This window comes from Gracilinanus agilis, chromosome 5 (assembly GCF_016433145.1).
Source record: "Gracilinanus agilis isolate LMUSP501 chromosome 5, AgileGrace, whole genome shotgun sequence".
Classification (NCBI taxonomy): Eukaryota; Metazoa; Chordata; class Mammalia; order Didelphimorphia; family Didelphidae; genus Gracilinanus; species Gracilinanus agilis.
In genome coordinates this window covers 216,649,293-216,676,820 of record NC_058134.1, presented here as the reverse complement: position 1 = coordinate 216,676,820, position 27,528 = coordinate 216,649,293, and the positions used below count along the sequence as shown (strand labels likewise).

At 49.4% G+C, this 27,528-nt stretch overlaps 1 protein-coding gene across 1 annotated transcript; it reads left to right on the top strand.

Moving 5' to 3' along the window:
• On the top strand, positions 1 to 23,640 carry PICK1 (protein interacting with PRKCA 1). The gene is made up of 12 exons (XM_044679519.1): positions 1 to 84; positions 4,926 to 5,037; positions 11,749 to 11,877; positions 13,364 to 13,430; positions 14,989 to 15,078; positions 18,260 to 18,313; positions 19,409 to 19,471; positions 19,879 to 20,012; positions 20,979 to 21,071; positions 21,648 to 21,698; positions 22,135 to 22,279; positions 22,661 to 23,640. Exons 1-12 carry the CDS (start codon positions 44 to 46, stop codon positions 22,915 to 22,917), a joined length of 1,236 nt encoding a protein of 411 aa, XP_044535454.1. The 5' UTR covers positions 1 to 43; the 3' UTR covers positions 22,918 to 23,640.
• The last annotated feature ends 3,888 nt before the right edge of the window (positions 23,641 to 27,528 follow it).

The following is a 27,528-nucleotide window of genomic DNA, read 5'->3' as shown; positions in this document are numbered from 1 at the left end:
GACAATTGGCCTTCGGGGCCTGCCTGTCCCAAACCTAGGAATCATGTTTGCTGACATGGATTATGATATTGAGGAGGATAAACTGTGAGTATCCCTGAAGAGGACTTCCTTCTAGGATTTGAGGGTAATAGAAGGTTCCCACCTTACTCTGAGGGGACTGTTTTCAGTTCTGGGGACCTCTGATTGAGAAAGGACATAATAAAATGAAAAGTATTGGGTCAGCTAAGTAGCACAGTGACTGGAGAGCCTGGAGTCAGGAGATCCGGGGTTCAAATCTGATCTGACACTTCCTAGCTATATGACCCTGGGCAAATCTCTTAACCTAGATTACCTACCCTTACCACTCTTCTGTCTTAGAATTGATACTGAGACAGAAGATAAAGATTTTTTTAAAAGTTTCCAGAAGAGGGCATTCAGGATGGGGAAGAGCCCCTGGGTTTCTGTTGAAGGAATTGGACCTATAGAGCCTGGGGCCCAGAAGGCTCAGGAGACATGCCAACTTTCTTTTTGGGGTCAAAGGGCTATGCTGCAAGGAAGGCATTAGGTTTGTTTGGCCTTAAAGGGTAAAACCAAAGCAGTAAAAATGAGGTCAGTTTAGGGATGATATTATGGCAAACTTGCTACCAAATCAATTTGTCCAGAAATGGGAGGGACTGATGTCTAGGGCCCCTTCCTTGGAAGTCTCAAAGTAGAGGGTGCATGGCCTTTGGGGGAGAGCTCCCTGTGAGGATTCTTTTTGTATGTGTTAGACAAGGTAGGCACTGGTGTCCCTTCCTTCTCTGAGATTGCACATCCTGGACCTTATAGAGCCTGGATATCTCCTATCTGACCTTAGTACAGGGCCCTGTCCCATTTCTCCCAGATACCCTAGTGTTCCTAGTAGCAGTAGGAGTGGAGTAGATCCCATGTGGCATTAATGCCTGAAGGGAAAAGGCAGATCGCCATGCTGCTGTGTGTGGGAGGCAGATAATCCCACATCTGTCATGCCCTAAGGTGACCACAGCAACCCTTTGAAGGTACTATGAAGCAAAAGAGCCATTCTCCCATGTTACAGATGAAACTGAGGCCCTGAGAGGAGATTATGCATTCTGGCTGCCCAAGGTCCCACTTCCACTGCAGTCTGTTAAATATGTAAGGCAAGATCTGCATCATGCTCTCCAACCTCCAAGTTAAGTTCCCCATCCTGTTTATGGTACTGCACTGCCTCCTTACCAGCCTGGCTTAATAGAAAGCACCAGTTTAGGAATCTGAAGCCCTAGGCCACAATCCTGGGCTCTGCTGCTTATTGCCAGGTGGGCCTTTTTTGGGGCCTTATCTTCCTTCTCTATTAAATAGGATGGTACATAATCTCAGGGTCTTTGCTAGCTTGAAATCTTTTCTTAAAAATATGTTTGTATTTATTTAATTAAATATTTCCCAATTATATGAAAAAAATCTTTTTAACATTCATTTTTTAAACACTTATTAATATTCATTTTTAACATGGTTACATGATTCATGCTCCTACTTTCCCCTTCACCCCCTCCCCCGCACTCCCCCCACCGCACTCCCCCCACCCATGGCCGATGCACATTTCCACTGGTTTTAACATGTGTCATTGATCAAGACCCATTTCCAAATTGTTGATCATTGCATTGGTGTGGTAGTTTCGAGTCTATATCCCCAATCATGTCCACATCAAACCCATATGTTCAAGCAGTTGTTTTTCTTCTATGTTTCCTCTCCTGCAGTTCTTCCTCTGAATGTGGGTAGCATTCTTTACGATAAATCCCTCAGAATTGTCCTGGGTCATTGCATTGATGCTAGTACAGAAGTCCATTACATTCGATTTTACCACAGTATATCAGTCTCTGTGTACAATGTTCTTCTGGCTCTGCTCCTTTCACTCTGCATCAATTCCTGGAGGTTGTTCACCAGTTCACATGGAATTCCTCCAGTTTATTATTCCTTTCAGCACAATAGTGTTCCATCACCAGCATATACCACAATTTGTTCAGCCATTCCCCAATTGAAGGACATACCCTCCTTTTCCAGTTTTTTGCCACCACAAAAACGCAGCTATAAATATTTTCATACAAGTTGGTTTATCTATGATCTCTTTGGGATACAAACCCAACAATGGTACGGCTGGATCAAAGGGCAGCATTCTTTTATAGCCCTTTGAGCATAGTTCCAAATTGCCAGCCAGAATGGTTGGATCAGTTCACAGCTCCACCAGCAATGCATTAATGTCCCAATTTTGCCACATCCCCTCCAGCATTCATTACTCTCCCCTTCTTTCATTTTAGCCGTTCTGCTAGGTGTGAGGTGATACCTCAGAGTTGTTTTGATTTGCATTTCTCTAATTATTAGAGATTTAGATTTAACATTCATTTTTTTCAATATTTTGAATTCCAAATTCTCTTCCTTTCCAGCCCTTTCCCTACCCCTACAGAAGGCAAGAATAGAGCCATCATGCCTGTGAAGTTGTGTAAAACTTTTTCATATTAGCCATGTTACAAAAGAAAACACACACACACACACACACACATGTGCGAAAAAATAAAAAGTCAGCTAGAGTTTGCACTCAGACTCCATCTGTTATCTCTCTGGAGGTGAAGAGCATTTTTCATCATGAACCCTTTGGAATTGTCTTGGATCATTGTTTTGATCAGAGTAGCCATCTTAAGATGGCATCTGCTTACGTTCCCAGGAAAGGCCAGATCTTAGAGCTGCTTGTATTTTCTCCCCAAGAGGCACCAAATAGGCTTTCATCTATCTGGACTTCCCCCTCTAAACTTGGGCCACCTTCCAACAGGGTCTCACAGCAGTTAAGTGATAAGTTAGTGACCCTCTGAGGCATGCTTCCTTCCTGGTGTAAGATGGAGGTGACTGATCAAAGACAAAGACCTCATGCTCAGGGCTGTGCGCATGCTCTTTCCCTCAGAGGGCAGGCCCTGACCCCCAGTTTTTCTGATAAGGGCTTAGTGCATAATAGGTGCTTACAATCCTAGCTGGTAGCTAGGATTAGAACCCAGTACTTGTGAAGCCTGAGGCCCCAGCCCCATCAGGGACCCTACCCACATGGTGAGTCAGGATTTTTACATGTTGGTTTTTGAAACTTTAACTGGGCAGTTGGACCTAGGAGTAGAGAAGACCTGAATTTGAATCCTCCAATAGGGAATCTTACTGAATAGTTTATGACCCAGGTGAGTCGTTAACCTCTCCTTCCCCCAATTTTCTCATCTATAAGATGGTGATAGAACTTCAGTGGCTACCAGATCGTATATGGCTAAGACTCAGAAGGAGTTCCAACATGGTCCTGCCTCAGTCCCCCATGAGATTTAGGAACAACCTCAACAGTCTTCTCTGAACCTCTCAAACCAGACTGAGCTCCTTGGAGGCATTGACTTTGCATCCTCAGCATGATTGTGTAACCCAAGGGTCTAAAGGGTGTTTAGTGATTGAATTGGGAAAGGGCTGTGGCTATCATGTCTCTTAGCTCTGGGCCAGCTTCAGGGGCAATTTGTAGAACCAGCAGGTAGTAGGTTAAGGCTGATAGGAGTGGCCAGACTGGCCTCTCTCTTCCCTCATTCATGAGCCCCTGTGTCTCCCTCCCTAGCCTGGAGAGCCCTCTTTCCTCCACCTTGGTTCAAGCAGCACTTTCCACAGAACCCCAATCCCCCTTCCCCCAGCTGCCAGTGCCCTGCTCTGTACTCAGTAACTGGTATCTCTTGAGATTTCTGCTCACATTAATTATGGGGGCAGTGATGGAGGCTCTTGTTGTCTCCCCTGTGAGCATGGGGCTTTGTGAGGTCGGGGACAAGTTCATTCTTGGGGTTTGTATCCCCAGCACCTGGTACAGAGCCTGGCACAGGGGAGACATGTCACAAATACTTGGTGATCGATCGATTGATTAATTGCTGCTTTGGCTGGCCCTTCTTAAGCATTTACTCAGCACTTATTTGGGGCTTTGAGGGTCAGAGGGTACAAAGATGAATTTTAAAGACAACTCACATTACTATAGGGTTTTAAGATTTACAAAGTCCCTTGTTCACCCTTTGAGGTGGGTAGCACAAGGGGTTATCCTCACCATTTCAGAGTAGGACTCTGAGGTTCAGAAGTAAGGAATGTGCCCAAGACCACATAGGAAGTGTCAGAGGCAGAACTCAAACCCAGATCTCCTGAGTCCCCAGCCCAGAGCTCATTCCATTATGCTGGATTGACTCTCATCAACCAGTGTATAGCCCTTGCTTTGTCTAGTAATGAATGAGAGGTGGTGGCGTTTCTTGAGTGTTTTATGATTGGCCCCATTGGGGTTGGGAAAGGACCTTGAGATAGAAGACCAGCTCTACCAGAAGTTAGCTATCTGGGGAATGAGGGGGTTGGGCTGGATCACCCCTCAGAATTCCATAAGAAGCCACTGATTCAGTGGGAGAGATGAAAACAGCCAAAAACTGAAGAGTGTCATCTGTGAGCATGGGAGGAAGGGCAGGGTGTCGGCAGGCCAAGAGCTGGCACTTGCTGTCCCTCGTTGGCACCCATGGAGCATTTTTCCTCTCCAGGTCTTGGTTTCCTCATCTCTAAGAGGGGGCCAACTAGATCTCTACCTCCCCTATGTTGATTCCATGACCTGGTAGATATGAATGCCCTTTGTCACCCAAACCACCTCATATAGATATCTTAATAGAGTAATGTGAGTCAGCAGAGACTCCTGGAAAAGTGGTCTAGGATTTGGGTTAGGAGAGAGGATGTTCTGAACAGGGGGAGTCTCTCCTCTCTCCTCTTGCCAGGGCCTCCCCTATCCCTACTTCCCCTCCTTTTCCTCTGCTGTCAGGTGGGAGGGAGAACCTTAGGTCATAGGTAGTGACTTTAGCAGCTTCTTCCCCATCCTTTGTCTACTAGCTCCTTCCTGCCTCATTGCCTTCTCCTTTCCCTTGCTCTAGTGGCATCCCCACAGTTCCCGGGACCGTGACACTGCAAAAGGACTCACAGAACCTGATTGGGATCAGCATTGGGGGAGGGGCTCTGTACTGTCCCTGCCTCTACATTGTTCAGGTATGAGCTCTGGAGAGTGGGGTGCAAGGGGGATGGTTCTCAGGATCCCCTACAGAAAGGTGGGCCAGCTCTGACCTCAGGCAGCTGTGAGGGCAGGTTCATCCAGTTTGGGGAATGATTATTGCTTGGGATCTTTTCCTGCCCAAGATTCCCAGTCCCTCTAAGCATTTCATAGGGGCTGAGCCAAGAAATGATGCCATGTCACAAATGAGGTTACTCTTGGGACCCACAGTCATAGGGGGCACATACTTGGAGTTGTTCCAGGAATAGAGATAGATTTAAACTGGACCATCCATACTGTCCCCTTGTTCTCCCCCTGCCCGAGGTCTGACTTTGGGGCTATGGGGGACAGCATTTTTAATCAGTGGCTTGGATGAAGGCATAGGCGATGTACTTATCAGATTCTTAGATATCAAAGGTTGAATGACTAGGAGAAGGGAGGGGATAGGATCTGTGTCAAGTGGAGCCTGGGTGAGCGAGGACGTTGTAGAGGGGATTTCTTTTCAGGTAATGGTTGGACCAGACAGCTCCTTGGGTACTTACTGGCTGGCTCTGGGGTTCTGGAATTCTTGGTGCCACGACTGGTGTCTCTGCAGCAGTGGCCTGAATCAAGCCATGTGACATAGAGTAGCAACACATGGGGCCAAAACAATCAGATTGTCAGCTTCAGGATTGGGGGGTTCATGTGAGAGAGGCCTGGGGGGCGGGGTCTTACTGTACTGTGAACTCACAACAAGCCCCAATTGTGTGAGGGGGCTGCCCCCCAAAACTACTTTGTCATTGTATGTGTATAAGAAGTTTAGTACCCAGAAGGTTGGAGTCCCATTGTCCTTGGTCAGATGGCAGGAATGAGTGAATGAATGAAGAAAAGGTGTTGATTAGCACTTGGTATGTGCTGGGCCCTGTGCTAGGTGCTATGGATAAAAATAGGAAAGCAAAGCATACCCTGCCCTTGGAAGGCACTCATGGGCTAATGAGAGAAGACAGTGGACAAAGGGACAGGTGGTCTGGGATTGGGATTCAAGTCTCAGAGTGATCAATGGCTGACAGCCTTTGCAGCATTGGTTGTGCTGGCCCAGAGGCTGTTGTCTGGGCTGGAGGTGGAAGTGTGGTCATGAAGGGAGCAGGAGGTGGGAGGCATGATGAGGGGGGGCCATACTGCATCAGACTGGATGGCCTGGGAGCAGAGAGTCAAAGATCGCGCACCAAGCTGAAGCTATGACTTCATGAAGTTTCAGGAAGGATGTTGATGAGAAGAATCAAAGCTGGAAGAGAGTGACTGGGATGGTGACAGAATTTAGAGTCGTGCATATGAGCAGAAATGGAGGGAATTTAGCTTAAAGAACTCAAGGCAGGTTTTAGCTCCACAGAAGGAAAAATACCCTCCTCAAAGGTAGCTGCTCAATGGTGCAGGGACCTGTCTGGTGAGTAGTGAGGTCCTTCTCTTACAGAGAAGGTCACTGAGAAGAGGAGATGAGTGCTGCAGTGGGCTTGGATGTCACAAAGATGGGAAGGGCCCACTGAGATCAGCAAAGCAGTGATTGCTCCCTGTATACTGGGCATTTTTTTCTTTTTCTTTTTTTAAACCCTTACTTTTTGGCTTAGAATCAGTACTGTATTGATTCCAAGGCAGAAGAGCAGTCAGGGCTAGGCAATGGGGGTTGAGTGACTTGCCTAGGGTCACTCAGCTAGGAAGTGTCTGAGGCCAGATTTGAACCTACAACCTTCCATCTCTAGGCCTGGCTCTCACTCCACTGAGCTGCAGTTTTCTTTTTAAATAATTTATATATTTATTTAGAATGTTTTTTCATGGTTACATGATTCATGTTTCATTCTCACCCCTCTTCTCTCCCCCCTCACGGGGCTATCAAGCAGTTTCACTGGGTTCATTGTTCAAAACCTATTTACATATTATTCATATTTGCAATTGCAGTTTTCAGTGACAAGACAGAATTGCCAAGGCAGCCCCTTCAACTTACCTTCTCTTGGAGGCCCTTTGTCCTTCCACAGTCTTATCTAGTCATGCTCATCCCTCTGCCCCATGACTCCCCTTCCCACCCTTAAAGACTGCCAGGCTTCCCTCCTCACCTTCACCTTTCCCCTCTGCCAAAGTAAAAACATTGCTGGTTCCTTCAGCCAAACCTCACATGGCCCACTTCCAAGACCCTGTACCATTGTGGTAACCTCCTCAGGGCATACCATAGCTTCTCAATGTCCTTGAAATCAGGTGCCTAGAACTAAACCCATTATTGGAGGTATGGTCCCAGCAGGGTCAGTCAGGCTTTTACTCACTTCCTAGCTGTGGGCCCTGGTCTCTCTTCTCTATTGGTGGCTAGGTGGTACAGTAGATAGAGCATCGGGCCTGGAATCAGAAAGACTTCAAGTTCAAGTCCAGCCTCAGACACTGACTAAGCTATGCATCCCCATCTCCCCCCCCACACACACACCCATGCCTGTGGGAAGCCAGTAAGAGAATAGATAAAATCTGAGACTCCTCTTTGGACCCCTTTTGTGATCATTGTGATTTTTTGTTGAAAAGTATTGTGGCCTTATTAAAGAGCTTTAGGTTAACACTCTCCCACTTTGGCCAGGAATGCAGCTGCCTGGTACAGCCAGGGCCAAAACCTTAGCAGGGGCAATTCAACCCTGAGAAAAATATTCCCCGACTTGGCTTTCTGATAAGAACCCAGTCAAAATTCAGCCTTGCCCTTGGTTTGTTCTGAAGCCAATGAGACCTTTTGTGTTTTGATATGACATAATTTATAACTTTTGCGCATCTGCAAAGTTTCAGAGGGGTTCTTTTGTGTGAAATGAGTCTTGAAATATATATAATAAACTCCATGCTTCTGGAGCCAGAGCTGGAAGCATGAGCTAAAAGACAACTCCAATGTCCTATTATTTCCTTGTCAACTAAACTGTCCTTATCAGATTATTAGAGATAATAAAGAGATCTCGAGACATGCCCCCTGACAAATCATTTCACCTCTGCCTCTGTTTCCCCTTCTGTAAAGTAGAAATAATAATAGCACCCACCTCCCAGAGTTGTCATGAGGATCAAATAAAATACTAGTTGTAAGTCACTCAGCAGAGGGCCTGGCATGTAGTGGACATTGGAGAACCATTAGCCATTATGAGCTATTATTTCTTCATTGCCATGCCTTTTATCTTACACTGAATTCGTAATCCACTCAAACACTCCCCTGACTTTGTCACATCAATGGCTGCCTATTCAGCTTACTCTTACTCTAGTCAAGGTTACCTTTTGAACTTAAAGAAAGGCAGAACTTTGCTTGACTCCTCTTTGAATTTTCTTATTTAATCTCTTCCTTCAAGTCTTTTACTCCCAGGGTTTGTCTGGCACTCATTGGGCAGGGGAATCCCAAGGGAACTTCTCTCTCTCTCTCTCTCTCTCTCTCTCTCTCTCTCTCTCTCTCTCTCTCTCTGTCTCTCTCTCTCTNGGGAGGGGATAGGATCTGTGTCAAGTGGAGCCTGGGTGAGCGAGGACGTTGTAGAGGGGATTTCTTTTCAGGTAATGGTTGGACCAGACAGCTCCTTGGGTACTTACTGGCTGGCTCTGGGGTTCTGGAATTCTTGGTGCCACGACTGGTGTCTCTGCAGCAGTGGCCTGAATCAAGCCATGTGACATAGAGTAGCAACACATGGGGCCAAAACAATCAGATTGTCAGCTTCAGGATTGGGGGGTTCATGTGAGAGAGGCCTGGGGGGCGGGGTCTTACTGTACTGTGAACTCACAACAAGCCCCAATTGTGTGAGGGGGCTGCCCCCCAAAACTACTTTGTCATTGTATGTGTATAAGAAGTTTAGTACCCAGAAGGTTGGAGTCCCATTGTCCTTGGTCAGATGGCAGGAATGAGTGAATGAATGAAGAAAAGGTGTTGATTAGCACTTGGTATGTGCTGGGCCCTGTGCTAGGTGCTATGGATAAAAATAGGAAAGCAAAGCATACCCTGCCCTTGGAAGGCACTCATGGGCTAATGAGAGAAGACAGTGGACAAAGGGACAGGTGGTCTGGGATTGGGATTCAAGTCTCAGAGTGATCAATGGCTGACAGCCTTTGCAGCATTGGTTGTGCTGGCCCAGAGGCTGTTGTCTGGGCTGGAGGTGGAAGTGTGGTCATGAAGGGAGCAGGAGGTGGGAGGCATGATGAGGGGGGGCCATACTGCATCAGACTGGATGGCCTGGGAGCAGAGAGTCAAAGATCGCGCACCAAGCTGAAGCTATGACTTCATGAAGTTTCAGGAAGGATGTTGATGAGAAGAATCAAAGCTGGAAGAGAGTGACTGGGATGGTGACAGAATTTAGAGTCGTGCATATGAGCAGAAATGGAGGGAATTTAGCTTAAAGAACTCAAGGCAGGTTTTAGCTCCACAGAAGGAAAAATACCCTCCTCAAAGGTAGCTGCTCAATGGTGCAGGGACCTGTCTGGTGAGTAGTGAGGTCCTTCTCTTACAGAGAAGGTCACTGAGAAGAGGAGATGAGTGCTGCAGTGGGCTTGGATGTCACAAAGATGGGAAGGGCCCACTGAGATCAGCAAAGCAGTGATTGCTCCCTGTATACTGGGCATTTTTTTCTTTTTCTTTTTTTAAACCCTTACTTTTTGGCTTAGAATCAGTACTGTATTGATTCCAAGGCAGAAGAGCAGTCAGGGCTAGGCAATGGGGGTTGAGTGACTTGCCTAGGGTCACTCAGCTAGGAAGTGTCTGAGGCCAGATTTGAACCTACAACCTTCCATCTCTAGGCCTGGCTCTCACTCCACTGAGCTGCAGTTTTCTTTTTAAATAATTTATATATTTATTTAGAATGTTTTTTCATGGTTACATGATTCATGTTTCATTCTCACCCCTCTTCTCTCCCCCCTCACGGGGCTATCAAGCAGTTTCACTGGGTTCATTGTTCAAAACCTATTTACATATTATTCATATTTGCAATTGCAGTTTTCAGTGACAAGACAGAATTGCCAAGGCAGCCCCTTCAACTTACCTTCTCTTGGAGGCCCTTTGTCCTTCCACAGTCTTATCTAGTCATGCTCATCCCTCTGCCCCATGACTCCCCTTCCCACCCTTAAAGACTGCCAGGCTTCCCTCCTCACCTTCACCTTTCCCCTCTGCCAAAGTAAAAACATTGCTGGTTCCTTCAGCCAAACCTCACATGGCCCACTTCCAAGACCCTGTACCATTGTGGTAACCTCCTCAGGGCATACCATAGCTTCTCAATGTCCTTGAAATCAGGTGCCTAGAACTAAACCCATTATTGGAGGTATGGTCCCAGCAGGGTCAGTCAGGCTTTTACTCACTTCCTAGCTGTGGGCCCTGGTCTCTCTTCTCTATTGGTGGCTAGGTGGTACAGTAGATAGAGCATCGGGCCTGGAATCAGAAAGACTTCAAGTTCAAGTCCAGCCTCAGACACTGACTAAGCTATGCATCCCCATCTCCCCCCCCACACACACACCCATGCCTGTGGGAAGCCAGTAAGAGAATAGATAAAATCTGAGACTCCTCTTTGGACCCCTTTTGTGATCATTGTGATTTTTTGTTGAAAAGTATTGTGGCCTTATTAAAGAGCTTTAGGTTAACACTCTCCCACTTTGGCCAGGAATGCAGCTGCCTGGTACAGCCAGGGCCAAAACCTTAGCAGGGGCAATTCAACCCTGAGAAAAATATTCCCCGACTTGGCTTTCTGATAAGAACCCAGTCAAAATTCAGCCTTGCCCTTGGTTTGTTCTGAAGCCAATGAGACCTTTTGTGTTTTGATATGACATAATTTATAACTTTTGCGCATCTGCAAAGTTTCAGAGGGGTTCTTTTGTGTGAAATGAGTCTTGAAATATATATAATAAACTCCATGCTTCTGGAGCCAGAGCTGGAAGCATGAGCTAAAAGACAACTCCAATGTCCTATTATTTCCTTGTCAACTAAACTGTCCTTATCAGATTATTAGAGATAATAAAGAGATCTCGAGACATGCCCCCTGACAAATCATTTCACCTCTGCCTCTGTTTCCCCTTCTGTAAAGTAGAAATAATAATAGCACCCACCTCCCAGAGTTGTCATGAGGATCAAATAAAATACTAGTTGTAAGTCACTCAGCAGAGGGCCTGGCATGTAGTGGACATTGGAGAACCATTAGCCATTATGAGCTATTATTTCTTCATTGCCATGCCTTTTATCTTACACTGAATTCGTAATCCACTCAAACACTCCCCTGACTTTGTCACATCAATGGCTGCCTATTCAGCTTACTCTTACTCTAGTCAAGGTTACCTTTTGAACTTAAAGAAAGGCAGAACTTTGCTTGACTCCTCTTTGAATTTTCTTATTTAATCTCTTCCTTCAAGTCTTTTACTCCCAGGGTTTGTCTGGCACTCATTGGGCAGGGGAATCCCAAGGGAACTTCTCTCTCTCTCTCTCTCTCTCTCTCTCTCTCTCTCTCTCTCTCTCTCTCTCTCTCTCTCTCTCTCTCTTTCTCTCTTTCTCTCTTTCTCTCTTTCTCTCTTTCTCTCTTTCTCTCTTTCTCTTCCCTACCCCAGAGCCTCCCAAGAATTGGGACAGAAGGTGGAGGGCAGAGGGAAAGAGCAGTGCAAAGCTGGTTGAAGAAGGGGTAACAGAGAATGACCATCTTCCCCCCCCCCCTTACCAGGTTTCCCCTCCATCCTTTCTCCCTTTCCTCCTCCCACCCCTGCTTCCTCCATAGGTATTCGATAACACCCCTGCAGCCATCGATGGCACTGTTGCAGCTGGTGATGAGATCACTGGCGTCAATGGCAAGTCGGTTAAGGGGAAGACCAAGGTGGAGGTGGCCAAGATGATCCAGGTGGTGAAGGTAAGGATGAATCCCAGCATCAAAGCCTCCTGGAGGTCGTCACCACTGTCACCCCTGCCTGAGACATCCCAAGGAACTCTCCAAAGAGCATTAACTACCTCATGGTTTGGGTCAAAGCCTTACACACAAAGCGCACATCCTTAGTACTGAGCAAATGATACCAAATGAATGAGAAGCGAGGGATCAAGGGCTGGAAATCAGGCAACAGGTGTTTTTGGATGGTTCCTGGAAAAGCCAAGAATGTATGTTCTGGTCGTCAGGGAGCTCATTCCTGCTTGTGGAGTGGAGGGAAAGGGGGAACCTGAAAACCTCCACCAGGTACGAGGCACACTTCAGTGTTTTCCGTACATCCTTTTGTCTGTACAACTTGGATGCTAGTTCCTTTGCTCCTCGATTATATTCTCTTCCTCAGCTAGATTATAAGCTTCTGGAAGAAAGGCACTGTTTCATTTTTGTCCTCAACATTTATTGAGTGCTTCTGTGTGCCCGGCACCCAATAGGTGGTAGAGTATGTGTGGGTTGGCTGATTGAGGATGACCACTCATTGCTTCTTGGTTGATTATTTTTTTCTGAACCCACTGCATAGCAGGTTAGAATCTCTCTCCTCCTTCCCTCCTTAAGATGGCCCTCCTTCCCATTGGGGTTTCTGAAGAGTTTTTACTGCTAATCCCTTTCAGGTCTGACCTCTCTTATCTCCTGTAGCCTTGTCCCTGATCATTCTAGTCAGAAGAAGAGGTCAGTCTTGCCTCATCCCCTTTTCCTTCCCAGAATTAGCCAGTGTGATTGCCAGCTACCCCTTCTCTCCCTCTGTCCTGCCCTAGGAAAGAGAGCACCCATATTAAAAGGGAGATGAAAGACTAGGCCATTCCAACTTCACCCTGAGAAGCCGTGCCAGGCCAAGAGAAAAGAAGATTGAGGCAATACTAGGGCTATTGTAAATGAGGGATTAGCCCACCTTTGTGACCTTGGGCAAGTCACCTAACTCTGATTGCCTAGCTCTTGCCACTCTTCACTTATAGATTGATGCCAAAACAGAAGGTAACATTTTAAAAAGGAAAGAAAATGAGGAATCATATTTATCCTACCTATCTCAGAATCAAGTGAAGTTAATAAACTTTTATTAAGCACTTAACTATGTGCCGGACACTGTGCTAAGGACTGGGAATACAAAGAAGGCACAAAAAAAAAAAATAGCCCTTGCCCTCAAAGCCCACCCAGTCTAATGGAGGAGACAACATGTGAACAACTGAAAGGACAAGGGATAGATGGGATAAGTCAAAGAGTATTAACAGGGGAGGCGGGGGGAGCACCAGTATTCAGGGAACCACCTGAAAAAGACTTCTGCCAGAATGGGATTTTGCTGGCCCTTGAAGTGTTACTTGGTAAGGGTCAAGGCTCAGATTGGAACCCCTGGTCTTTGGACTGTCCCATGAGTGATCTGGTGATGTCACAGGCCCATAACCAATCCCTCTGTTGTTCTTCCCAGGGAGAAGTGACAATTCATTACAACAAGCTTCAGGCTGACCCCAAGCAGGGCAAGTCCTTGGACATCGGTGAGCAGGCCCCACTCTCCTTCTTACACCAGGAGCCCTTGGGAATGATCAAGAGCAGTAGATTTCAGGCTTTCCTTTTTTTTTAATTAAGTTTATTTATTGAATTAATTAATTTAGAACATTTTTCCATAGTCACATATTCGTGTTCTTTCCCTCCCCTCCTCCCACCCCAGTGGAACTAGGGTATAATGAACTGGAGGAATTCCATGTGAACTGGAAAGACCTCCAGGAATTGATGCAGAGTGAAAGGAGCAGAACCAGGAGAACATTGTACACAGAGACTTATACACTGTGGTACTATCGAATGTAATGGACTTCTGTACCAGCAGCAATGCAATGATCCAGGACAACTCTGAAGGACCTAGAGTATTCTCTAGATGGAATACAAGAGTTTTCCATCACCATCAGATACCACAATTTGTTCAGCCATTCTCCATTTGAAGGGCATCCCCTTGTTTTCCAGTTTTTTGCTACCACAAAGAGCGCAGCTATTAATATTTTTGTACAAGTCTTTTTCCTTATTAACTCTGGGGTATAAACCCAGCAGTGGTATGGCTGGATCAAAGGGCAGACAGTCTTTTAGCATATTTCCAAATTGTCAGGCTTTCCTTCTGAAGCTTCTTGCATAACAAAATAACTCCACTGTTAACCTTGATTGCGACCTCCCCAGGTTGTTTCCCTGATCTCCCCTGGGTATACTTACAGGAAGCCAACCTGGGGAGGAAGGAGAGAGCTTAGGAGGCATCCAGCATCTCTCTCTCACTCTGGGTGGGTGACTCCTCTTGCCTCAGGGAGCCCCTCAGCAGACTCCCTTGGCCTTCCTTCTCTTTGTCCCCTTCTCAAGGGGCAGCATCTCGAGGTCCCTGAGGAGGGCAGGGCAGAGCCCTTCCTGGCTGGCTGGAGTCCTTTGTCTTTCCAGCTGTCCAGGGTCAGGACTAGTTGGGGAGAAGATGGGATAAGACCTGCCCATCTGACTCCTAGCAGAGCTACCAGGGCCTGGAAGGGATAAGGGGTTGTTCCTGCCAGAAACCTTTGACCTGTTTGGTGCCCATGGGGGAATTGAGAGAGTTGAGTTCCAAACCTTGGTTTTTCAAATGAAGAGATTGAAACTCTGAAGGAGTGGTGACTTGCCCCAGAGCACCTTTGTGAGGTAGAGTAGAGCTGGAACCCCTTGAATCTTTGGATTGCTTGTGGAGGGCCTTTTTGGGCTGGCTTCGCACCCCAGTCTTCTTCCCCCACTCTGCCCTTCAGATCATGAATCAGAGGCAGCATTGGTGTGTCCAGGGCAAGGAACCGAGGACCTGGCTTGGAATCTCAACGCTGCCCCCTTCTGGGCCTGTGTCCACACTTGTGAAATGAAGGAGTGGGATTGAGTGACCTCAAGGCCCTCTTGTGACTTGGGAGCCTTGAGCCCCCCTTGGTCCTAAACCTACCTTCCTAGCTCCTGGTCCAAGGGGCAGCATCTGTCCCTCCCCAACTCCCACTGTCCAGATAAGAAGATGTGGGAGAGGAGCTGCTGAGCTCTAATCACCCCCTTCTGTTTCCCCTGCTTGTCTAGTATTGAAGAAGGTGAAACATCGGCTGGTTGAGAACATGAGCTCAGGGACCGCTGATGCGCTGGGGCTGAGCCGTGCCATCCTGTGCAATGGTGAGCTACTTCCCCATGCCCAGAGTATCTCGCTCTTACCCCACAAGTCTGTGTGTGGTAGAGGGCAGAGGAAGAGACCCAGAGGCAGGGAGGTCTGGGTTCTGATCCTGCCTCTGACACTTCTGGACCTGGGCCTGGATTCCTATCTTCCCAGTGACCTGTGTGACCATGGGCAAGACACAACCTCTCTGTTCCTTAGTTTCCTCTCTGTAAAATGAGGGGATTGAAGCTCCCTTCTAGCTTGAGATTAAAAGTCCTGAGGCTGTAATTGATCCTCTGAGCCTCAGTTTTTACCATCAGTAAAATGGTACTATTACTGCCTCTAGTACTTGGCTTCCCAAGGGATACAAGGCTCAGTTGAGATAACATATAGCAAAAGCTTTGCACATTTCTGTTTCATAAACACCAGTGACTTGGACCTTTGGCCCCTGTGTCTTGGGACCTGTCAGGCCCACCTGAGGAAGGGACATGAGGTTGACCTGCACACAGAGTCCCCCATACCCTCTGGGCTTGCTCCCAGGCTTCCCCTAATGCCTCAGGCTCTAGAACCTTGACCCAGTGATTCCTGAAGCCCCAGCTAGGCCCATGCCTGGCCTCAGCAGAGCAGCTGCTGGACCCTAAAGGAGGTATTACCCAGGGAGAGCATCACTCACTCTCCATCTCTCCTCCGTCTCTCTCATCTGTGTCTATATAAAATCTCACATGTAGCAGTGAGACAGCCTGGCCCCCGCCCACCGTCCACAGCCTGAGTTATACATAGCGCAGCCCACGTTCATCCATCGCTGGGTGGGCACTGATATAAATACCCACAGAAGTGAGAGGCTCAGCTGGGCAGAGACGTGCATGCAGCTTTCTTGGCTGGGCCGGCACTGGCGGCGAGACTTGTTCCAAATGCCGTTCTAAATGGGAGGCTTCTATTTTTGCTTCTCTGGCTATAAATCCTCGTTGCTGTAGTTACTGTTGAGTTGGGGCGAAATTAGAACTGGTTGTTGTGGGCTGGTTTTTGTTGGTTTTTTTTTTAACTTGCCAGTTCTCCCTCTGCCTGTCCCCCCAAAATAGAGTCTCTAAAATGAGACTGTCATGTTGTCCCATGACCCAGCACAGCTAAAAACAACCTTGGGGCGCTTCACTTCCATAACCCCCTTCTGCCAAGATGGCCAGGCCCTGGCATCGGTCCTGCCCTTCCATCCCTCTGTGCTGCTGGGGAGCCCGAGGCCCAGGGAAGCAGGAGCCGGCTGCCCAAAGCTCTGAACTCCCTCCTCCTCCTCCCCTTCCCCTTCCCCCTTCTCTTTTCATGGAGCATCGCTGGCTCCCCCAGAAGGCAGAGCCCAGGCCCAGCGTCTGAGAGCACATTCAGTAAGTGTTGAGTGCAGAGCTGGGGCTCTGGAGGAGGCCTGGATTGAGGGCATCCAGCTGGGGGCGCCTCTCCTCTTAGAGAGAAGGAATCTGAGGTTCATGTCACACAGTCAATTTTAGCCAGACCCTCTTCTCCCTCTGCCATGTGTTCTGTCACCCAGCAGCACCTGTTAAGCATTTCCTGTGTGCCAGGTGCCAGGGCAACCGAGGCCCCACATCCAGCAAGCTTCTCTGAGGTCTGTGCAGACCAAATGAGGGGCAGTGCTTGGGTGGGGGGGAAGGGGGAGGACAGGGGCAGATAGCCAGGGCAATCAGGGCGAGCCTCATGAAGGAGGAGGTCCCTGAAGAGAGCTGAAGTTCCAAGATCTGGAAGTGAGGAGAGAGAGGGAGTCTGTCTTGCTGAGGCCGTTCTGACTGGCCCCGAGCTTTTGTGAAAGGGGGCAATAAAGTATCATTGGTTTGGAAGGCTAGACTGGACCTAGAGATGACCATCAGAGGAGGCAAGAGAGAGCCACTGGGGCCGCTTGAGTGGGGAGCTCTGTGTAGGCCCATCATGTGGGCGGCATACAGGGGATGGATTGGGGAGCAGAGGTGCTGCATGGAGGGAGACCAGGCCAGGCGGGAGGTGCCGAGGGCCTAGGCTGGCCCGGGGAGGACAGGACTGAGAGAAGCCTTGGCCACTCGGTTGGGAGAGGAGATGCCATGAGGGAAGAGGGTGATCGACTCCTAGACTGACTGGTCTGAGGAGCTGGAGAAGGGGAGGGATGGGGGGAAAATTCACAAGTTCTGTTTTGGGTTCAAGATGTGTGGGGGACATTGAGGTCTAGCAGCAAGTTTGAGATGCAGGTTCCTAGCCCAGGACCCCATCCCTGCCCTGGAGCTTCTGACCTGGGAGGGAAGAGGCTGCAGAGATGATGTGACCCAGAGGGCTGACCTAGGGGAGAAGGGAGGCAAACCCTCAGCATTTAGCTGCTGCACACTCAGGGAATGTGACTAGGAGTGACGGGGTGGTCCTGGCTGAAGGAACCCTGCAGCTTCTTGCCCCTCTTCTGCCCACGGTCTTGACAGCTCAGCAGACATGTATTAAACACCTACTGTATGCCCAAACCTGCACTAGATACTGAGAAGGCAGAAGCAAAACAGAGTCCCTCCCACCAAGGGCCTGAGGGACTGTGGCATGGACCCAGGGAAGTCTAGCACAGGGGGATCGCAGGGGAAGGAGGGTCCAGGTACTTGGGGGCTGCGAGGCATGGGAGTCTGGTACAAAGGAGGGCCTTAATTTGTGCTTGTGAACTGACCGATGACCGCTGAGGTAGAAGATATGGAGTAGGAGAGAATAGTTTGGTCTGGACCCCAGCGAGAGTAATGTCTAGTCCAGGGCTGCAGAAACCAGCTATGGAGGCCCTTCTGGCGGGGAAGTGGTTAGTGTCTTACAAACCCGGACGTACTGGGAGCCCCTAAAGGTAGCTGGAGCACGGAGTGGAAGATGCCTGGGGAAGCCGGATCGGAGAGGAGGGAGATCAGTAAGACCAGGTCATGGGGGCCAGGCCAAAGAGCTGGGGAATCAGGCTGGAGCTGTTAGACGGAGGGAGATGCCTCCAGGGGTGCACCTGGGAGGAGATGGGAAGTTTCCTGCAGGTTATGAGTCCTACATAACTAGTTAGGGCAGGGATGGTGTGCGGCCATATCGGGATGGGGAGGGCAACTACAAGTGTGGCAGGGAGACGTGTTTCCCAGGCCACCCCACCCCACCTGAGGGCACCTCCCCCCCGCACACGCTACTGGACTTTGGCCAATGGCCCTGCCATGCTTTCTGTCTCCACAGATGGTCTGGTGAAGAGGCTAGAAGAGCTAGAGCGGACGGCCGAACTGTACAAAGGTGAGGGCCCCGGACAGCTGATCCCATCTGATCCTCTGCTTGGCCTTCTGTCCTGTGGGATTTGGGGGGCTGGTCATGGGAGTCCAAGACAAAGGTGAATGCAGGCTCCAGCCCTTGCTGGTGGGTGAGCTTGGGGAAGGCATCTCCCTTGTCAGCACCTGCGTGTTCTCTTCCTAAAATGGGGATCATGATGTTTGCATGACTTATTTCCCAGGGAGAAATGTGCTAATAAAATGTAAAGCTACATTTATATTTGAGCCCTTGCTCTTAGTTGGGCTTTTAACCCAAGAGGGCTTCCTGGGGGCCACGTGGCCTTGAGCATCGCCTTGCCCTCTTCCCAGTGGCTTAATGGAAGGAGGAGGGTAGAGGGCCTGCAGTCTGCATTTGCTCACTGGGCCACTGAGCCTTTCTCCCTAGGCAGAATCATGGCTAACTTCAGTGGGAAAGGAGAAACTACCTTCACATGCACACACACCCAGGCAATGGGCTGAAATCCTCAGTGTCCTTTACTCACTGCGTACAAATAGCCACTTTGGGACCTTGCACCCTGGGAACTCGTGATCCAGTCTGCCAGGGACAACAAACCCCCTCTGCAGAATTGGACCTAACCCTCTGAAAGTGGGCATGAGGCCCCCTTCCCAGGGCGAGGATGAGGGAAAGGGTTTTAGATCAGTCATATGAGGAGCCCGAGGAGCGACGCAGACCCACATGCTGGACTGTCAGAGTCAGGGAGGCCTCAGTCTGCCTTCATCTGTAAAATGAGGAGGTTGGTTGTGATGGCCCCTTAGTTGCCGTCTAGTTCTCAGTGGATGGAGCTTCCTGAGATGATTCTGTGCACTGCTGTCCACTCTGAGAGGCCCAGCACTTTCTGGAAAGCCATGAAAGACTGGGAGGGCATAGGCCAGGTGTTCAGCAATGAGGCTGAAGGTTCAGAAGTGCTCCCCTTTCTGGTTCTTGCCATGGTGGAAGGGGCTCCCACATCTCTGCCCACTGAAGGACGTCTCTTCAGATTGTGACTGTCTGGGATTATTTCTGAGTTTGAGGGGAGGGGGCTGCACAGAGGTGTCAGGGATGGTGCTACCTGTCCTCCCCCAGGCATGACCGAACACACCAAGAGCCTTCTGCGAGCCTTCTTTGACTTGTCTCAGACACACCGAGGTAAGGAGGGACACCTGGGACAGCACGCCAGCAGGGGGTGCTCCTGCACTGGGCCGGGCCTGGTGTGGGGAGGTGGGGGTGGTCTCCAAGCTCAGAGGCCCCACAGTGAGGCCAGCTCCTCTGCCAGCTGGTCAGTTGTCAGCAAACATTTATGAAGCGGCCCATCCTTGTCAGCTTCATCCCCCAAGAAGTGCTGTTTGCTCAACATTGACTTCAGCTCGCCTGGCCGGGGGGGGGGCCCCACCTCATCCTCCCATGCTTCCAAGGGCTAAGGCCCTGCTCCTACCAGCTAACCCTGCTCACTGGAGGGGTGCCCTGGGGCCACGGTTCTTGAGGGAGCTGTTGGGCCCCCCCTTCCCCTGGGGACTCCAGAAGGGGGCTCCTTCCATGGCGTCCCTGTCGTGCAGCCTTTGGAGATGTCTTTTCTGTGATTGGTGTCCGTGAGCCCCAGCCGGCAGCCAGTGAAGCCTTCGTGAAGTTTGCCGAAGCCCACCGCAACATCGAGAAGTTTGGGATCCGGCTCCTGAAAACCATCAAGCCCGTACGTTTGGCCCGCTGCGGGCCACTGAGCAGCGTTAGCCTGTGTGGCAGGGCGGCCCGGGGAGGGCAAGCAGGAATGGGGCACCCGCTGGGCTCTGGGGGAGCTGCCAGCCATGGGCCTTCTCTTGGGGCAGCCCCCACTCCCCACTCATGTGGCAGGCTTCCGAGCCATTTCTCTCCAAGGAAGGACAGTACTCTGAGAGGTGGGAGAGGTGTGGAGTCCTGGGTTGGAATCCTACTTCTGATGACTCCCAGCAGTGCCCTGGGGACTTGTTACAGCCAAAAGTTGAGGGGCAGCTAGTGGATAGAGGGCCAGCCCTGGAGATGGGAGGTCCTGGGTTCAAATCTGGCCTCACATACTTCCCAGCTCTGTGATCCTGGACAAGTCACTTGACCCCCATTGCCTAGCCCTTACCGCTCTTCTGCCTTGGAACAGTACTTAGTATCAATTTTTTTTTTTTAAACCCTTACTTTCCGTCTTGGAGTCAATACTGTGTTTTAGCTCCAAGGCAGAAGAGTGGTAAGGGTTAGGCAATGGGGGTCAAGTGACTTGTCCAGGGTCACCCAGCTGGGAAGTGTCTGAGGTCAGATTTGAACCCAGGACCTCCCATCTCTAGGCCTGGCTCTCAATCCACTGAGCTACCCAGCTGCCCCCTCTTAGTATCAATTTTAAGACAGAAGGTGAGGGTTTAAAAAGACAAAAACCAAAAACAACTAGAAGTTGGAGAGAAGGCCTGGGTAGATTGGTGGAATTTCCCCACTTCAGAAGAATAATATTCTTGCTCACCAGAGTCATACTCAAGCAGCGAGTGTTGATGGGTGCAGCTCCCTGTGCCAGGCAGGCCAGCAGAGTGGGAGGGTGGGCCACGTTGGACCTCCCCGGGCCCAGAAGCCACGCTGACGAATGGAGTCATAGGCCATAGCCTCAGGCCCCACTGCTGCTCATGTAGCGTCCCACCTCCCGTAGATGCTGACGGATCTGAACACGTACCTCAACAAAGCCATCCCCGACACCCGCCTCACCATTAAGAAATACCTGGATGTGAAGTTTGAGTACCTGGTGAGTGGTTAGGGGTCTGTGGGAGAGGGGACCCCTGAGGGCTGGCCCATGCAACTGTGTTGAGGGGTCATGTGGTGGCCCCTCAAGAGCCCCTGGCCTCGGCCTCTGTGCCAACACATGGATGCTCCAGCAGAGACTGGCATCTTCAGTGGACCCAGCCCATTGGCTGCCCTTTTGTGCCAGGAGGCACTGCCCACTCAGCGGCCTAGAACCTGAGCTCTGGATGATGGCAGGCCTGAATGGAGGGGTGCAGGAGGGCACAAGAAAGGCAGCCTCTCATCGTCAGCCTTTGGTGACCTTCTGGGTCTGGTCAGCAGATAATCTCTCAGACTCCTCAGCTGGGACTTTCTTGAACTTGGCTCATGTCCATTGTGGCTCATGATGCTTTGGAGAGGAGCATTTATGGAGGGAGCACCTCGTGTGTGAGCATTCTGGGAGTTCCTGTTTAGCTTTGACCCCTGAGCCTGCTCTCCTCTGCCCCGTTGGTGCCCCAGGGCCTCCTGGGTTAGAGGGAAGATGTGACCAGGTAGAGCTCTGTCCTTCCTCCTTTGCCCTTGACCCCATCTCTCCCCACAGTCATACTGCCTGAAGGTGAAAGAGATGGATGACGAGGAGTACAGCTGCATTGTGAGTGCTAGGAGGGCGAACCCCGCTTGTGTGCCCACTGCCCCCTGTGCCCTTCCTATGCCCACCTGCTTGCCATATCCACAGTCTGCCTGCCAATGTGGTGGCTTGGCCCTCCCTGGGCTCCAGCTTGCCCTCTCTAAAATGTGGGCACCACTCGCAGAGCCCTTCTTTCCTCTATATTTTCCTTTTCTGTCAGATGAAGTGGGGGGGCTCTTCTCGCTTCATGCCAAGGTGGGTGGAAGGCGCCGACAAGGTCAGAGGTCCCTGGCCATGGAGGGTCTCTGAGATCCCAGGGGGGAAGGGATTCGGGAGAGTGATGAAGGCCACAGAGAGGAGGAGGGGCAGCCCAGCAACCCTCATCCGATGCTGTGTTCGCTGCTCCTGCCCCCCTCATGTCCTGCTCTGCCGAGGGTGATTCTGGGCCCTCCACCTGCAGGCCCTCGGGGAGCCCCTGTACCGCGTGAGCACCGGCAACTATGAGTACCGCCTCATCCTGCGATGCCGCCAAGAGGCCCGGACGCGTTTTGCCAAAATGAGGAAGGACGTCTTGGAAAAGATCGAGCTGTTAGACCAGAAGCATGGTAAGTGGGGGTGGGGAGCAGGGGGCAGAGCCACCAGCGAGTCCCCGATGGGTGCCCTCATTCTCCGGCCTCCTGTGGGGGGGTGCTGGCCAGGCACCACCAAGCCGCCCCCTGAGGTCAGAGCCCAGGACAGTGGCTGCCCCACGAGGGATGGGCTGTTCAGACCACCTTGGAAGAGGGATGCTCGGGCAGGATTTAGAGCTGGAGGCCCTGGCCCTGCTGCCAGGCCACTTGTGAGCCCAGATGGGCCTTGGCTCCTTGCCTGAGCCCCGCGCCTCCCGGAGAGGAAGAGGCCCTGAGCCAGGAGCCCGGCCTTCCTCGTTGGGTTGGGCGGTCCTGACCCCTTGACCGGGAAGCTGACCCCCCTCCTCCTGCCCTCAGTCCAGGACATCGTGTTCCAGCTGCAGCGTTTCGTCTCTACCATGTCCAAGTACTATGATGACTGCTACGCAGCATTGCGGGATGCAGACGTCTTCCCCATCGAGGTGGACCTGGCCCGGACCACCCTGGCCTATGGCCAGAAGGACCTCTACACAGAGGAGGAGGAGGAGGAAGGGGCAGCGGCTTCAGGGGAACCCCAGGGACCCCGAGGCTCCCAAGAGGAGAATGGCGAGAAGCTTATAGACATGCCTGAGTGACCTCCTACACCTCCAGGTGGGGCGCAGGGCCAGGGACAGGCGGGGAGGCCAGGAGGGGAGACGTGGACCGACTGCCTAAGGTGACTGATAAAGACCCTCTGGTGTGGGGGCCGACATCTCATCTCTGCTCCTCTGTCCCCCAAGACCACTTGGGGAGCCCAGCCTCAGTTTCCCCCACTGCCAGACAGGAACCCCCAGGCATTATCCGTGCAATGTCTCCTGCCCAGTTAGGGGGGAGAAGGGAAGGAGTGAAAAGGACCCCTCCCCAAGGGTGGGGGTGGGCCTAGGACCAGGCCCTGATTCCACTTTGGATCTCCAGTGCTTCACTCAGGGAGGGGCCTCCTCCCTTCCCTTCTGCCCCCAACCCCCTCCCAGTTTCTAATCCTCCCTGGCAGGACACAGGAGGAGGTGGAGGCCGACCCCACCTCCCCCCCACTGCCAGGGGCCAGGCCTGCCTTCCCTACCAGCTGGGAGGGTGGGGAGGTGGCTTCACTTAGCTTTTCCCCACTGGGTCTCCTCTAGAGTGGGCCAGCCCCCCCCCTAGTTTCTACTGTGGTATGGGGGTGACCAGACCTCACACTCAGGGGTGTCCCTTATTTATTAAGCTCTCCCTGCCCCTCTGCTTGTGCTCTGGGGCTCTGGTGCCTTGGGCTGGGGCGGGGGGAAGGGGTCCAAGGAGTGGGTTGGGAATCCTGTACTTTAATAAAGAGAAAGCTGAAATGATGACTTTTCAGTGCCTGCCCTTTCTGGGCTGAGTGAGAGAAGCTGGAAACTTGAGGTGTCAAGCTCTTGCTTACTCACCCGGTTCCTGTTCCAGGGCTTCTCCCTTACTTACCCCCTCTGTGCCCCCAGGCCCGGGCTGGGCTCATCCCCTTCATCCTTCAGGCCAGCCTTTTGCTTCCTGGCTTTGCCTGCTGTCTCCTTCCAGATCAGAACCTTTGTTAGGACCCCACCTGCTGACGCCACACTCTCTGAGAGAAGCATCCGGCCACTAGGACGCATCTCTTTTTAAAAAAGATTTTTTGGGATGCTTTTTGTTTTGTTTTGTTTTGATTTCATATTCATCTCTGTGTATGTGTACCTTCCCATTTCCCCTCCCATCAGGCCGTCCTCATTAATGAAAAAGCAACTCTGACCAGGTTCTCTTCCCATAGTGCTCCTTCCCTCTGGGGAGGTACATTTTCTCCACTCCTCCAGGACCAACCTTGGCCATTACTTTGTGTTTTTCAATTTTTAAAAAGTTTGATTGATATGCCTTGTGAATTGCCATGGTTTTCTAGCATCCCTTCCTGTCCCATAGAGCTGTTCTGCAATTTCTTAAAGACAAAAAGTAGAGGGAAAAAGGCAAAGTAGCTTTTCAGTACTTTGTAAAGGCCTCAAAATCTGTGCTACACATGCAGCACCCATGGGCCCCACTCCACCCCCACCTCATTTTGCAACATTCACTTTTGGGTTTTGTGGCTCTTTGAATTGACATTGTTGTAGTCATTGTTTAGATGGCTCTCCACCCTGCTGACTTCCCTCTGTATCCGTATCCCTTCAGTTAGCTCTTTTCAGGCTTCTCTGTATTCACCATATGGGTGGTTTCTTATAGCTCAGTCCCATTCCATTACATTCATCTACTTTACCAGCTATCTACTTTGTCTCCAGTTCTTAGCCATCGTAAAAAGTGCTGCTTTCTATATTTTGGAGAATATGAGGACTTTCTTATTAATGACCTCCTGGGGGTCTTCCCCATGGGTAGGGACTCAAACGTCTGATGGGTTTGCCTTGCCCACCAAATAAAGTCAGACTTTGCTCAGAAAGTATTTTGCCCAATCTTTTTCTTTCGGTGGCACCTCAGATGGGACTAGATTTGCAATCTGATGACATATACAGACTCACAAGCCTGAGATTATATTCTTAACAGAACTCACACAGTAGCAAGCTATCAAACTAAATGTATTTGTAAACTAATGCAAATGAAAGGCTACTTAATTAAATTTCCTCCTTCCATAACCTAAGAATGGAAGCTCAGAGTCACAGGGGGGTGGACGTTTTAGTCATTTTTAGTTGCATAATTCCAAATTATTTCCCAAAATGTTTGTACTGATTCATAGCTCCACCAACAACGTAGTGTGCTTAGCTTCCCATACTCTCTCTAGTTCTGACTATTCTGGTCTTCCATTGTCTTTGCCAATTTTCTAGGTGTGAAGTAGAATCTCAGGGCTTTTTTCTTAGTAATTTGGAGCCTTCTTTCATGTATATGGTTCTTGAGAATTGGCAGTTTTTTGAGAACTATTTATTCATACCTCTGATTACTTTGGGGGAGTGCCTTTTGTTTTATATACACGCACACACACACATTAATTACATACATATCTTGGGTACAAAATCCTTATTGCAAAAATTTGATGCAAATTTTTTTGGTTTTGTTTTCCTATTCTGTTGCTTTCTTCTTTATCCTAGGTACATTCCTTTTGTGTCTCCAGAAGCTTTTCAGTTTTAAATCAGAGTTAGCTACTTTGTCTCTTATAACTATATCTCTTATTTGGTTAAAAATACATCCCTCCTTAGTTATGAGAAGTACCTGATCTGTTTCCCTTCTAAAATGTTCCTTAATAGTAAGGTCAAATGTTTCTTTAACATATGAGAGATGATAGTGTGTGATTTTGGTCTAAGCCCAGTTTCTGCCAGATTACAGTTTTCTTAGCAATTTTTATCAAATAGGGAGTTCTTTCCTAAGTAATGTATGTTTTCAGGTTAATTGAACACTGAGTTATTGAATGTCATTATTTTGGAGTCCCACTTGTCAAGTTCAGTCTATCAGTCTACCTCAACTTGTAACCGTTGTTTGGGGTTTTTTGTTCTCTTCATGGGCATTGTAGTTGTAGATAATGTTTTCCTAGTTCTGTTTGCTTCACTGCATCAGTCAATAACAAGTTTTTCCATGCTTCTCCAAGTTCAGATTTGTCATCTCTCATGGTCTTAATAATATCCCATCATATGTGTATCTTACAGTTTGTTTCTGGGACTTCCTTTTTCAAAGAAAACATAACAGTGAGTCTTCCCCAATCCCCTCACTGGTAACCCACACTCCACCAGTCCTGAAATGGCTCATAGGATTTACTGTTTAGGAGGGACCTTAGCAAAGCACTGAGCTTTCCCACTGACCTGGGAGTCCTGGGACCCAAACCTGACCTTATTGTGCCACTTCCTCTCTCTGTGACCTTAGGCAAGTCACCTGAACTTTCTGGGCCTCCCTTTTTTTAGCTGTGAAATCCCCCCTGTTGGGGTCTCGGACTAGGTGATCTCTGAGGTCCCAGCTCTATATCTGTGGTCTTTGGATTCAGTTTAGCCCAGTGGTAAAGATGTGGCATGCTTGCAGAGCATACTCCGTTCCCAGTCTTCCCAGCACTCGAGGACTTTTTTTTTTTGTTTTTTTTTGTTGTTTTTTTTTTTTTTAACATTTATTAATAATCATTTTTAACATGGTTACATGATTCATGCTCCTACTTTCCCCTTCACCCCCCGCACTCCCCCCACCCATGGCCGACGCACATTCCACTGGTTTTGTCATGTGTCCTTGATCAAGACCTATTTCCAAATTGTTGGTGGTTGCATTGGTGTGGTAGTTTCGAGTCCACATCCCCAATCATGTCCACCCCGACCCATACGTTCAAGCAGTTGCTTTTCTTATATGTTTCCTCTCCTGCAGTCCTTCCTCTGAATGTGGGTAGCATCTTTACCATAAATCCCTCAGAGCTGTCCTGGGTCATTGCATTGCTGCTGGTACAGAGGTCCATTACATTCAATTTTACCACAGTATATCAGTCTCTGTGTACAATGTTCTTTTGGCTCTGCTCCTTTCGCTCTGCATCAGTTCCTGGAGGTCTCTCCAGTTCGCCTGGAACTTCTCCAGTTTGTTATTCCTTTTAGCACAATAGTATTCCATCACCCGCATATACCACAGTTTGTTCAGCCATTCCCCAATTGAAGGACATTCCCTCCTTTTCCAATTTGTTGCCACCACAAAAAGCACAGCTATGAATATTTTCGTACAAGTCTGTTTATCTATGATCTCTTTGGGGTACACACCCAGCATTGGTATGGCTGGATCAAAGGGCAGGCATTCTTTTATAGCCCTTTGAGCGTGATTCCAAATTGCCAGCCAGAATGGCTGGATCAGTTCACAGCTCCATCAGCAATGCATTAATGTCCCAATTTTGCCACATCCCCTCCAGCATTCATTACTCTCCCCTTCTTTTATTTTAGCCAATCTGCTAGGTGTGAGGTGATACCTCAGAGTTGTTTTGATTTGCATTTCTCTAATTATTAGAGATTTGGAACACTTTCTCATGTACTTATTGATACTTTTGATTTCTTTACCTGAAAATTCCCTATTCATGTCTCTTGCCCATTTATCAATTGGGGAATGGCTTGATTTTTTATACAATTGCTTTAACTCCTTGTATATTTGAGTAATTAGACCCCTGTCCGAGTTTTTCGTTATAAAGATTTTTTCCCAATTATTTCCCTAGATATTCTTGATCTTTTGTTATTCCAAATGAAATTTGTTATAGTTTTTTCTAATTCAGTAAAGAAGTTTTTTGGTAGCTTGATAGGTATGGC

Coding starts and splice junctions, on each gene's coding strand:
- PICK1 (XM_044679519.1), top strand. CDS start 44: ATGTTTGCTGACATGGATTATGATATTGAGGAGGATAAACT. Junction 85..4,925: donor GATATTGAGGAGGATAAACT/GTGAGTATCCCT, acceptor CCCTTGCTCTAG/TGGCATCCCCACAGTTCCCG. Junction 13,431..14,988: donor GGGCAAGTCCTTGGACATCG/GTGAGCAGGCCC, acceptor CTGCTTGTCTAG/TATTGAAGAAGGTGAAACAT.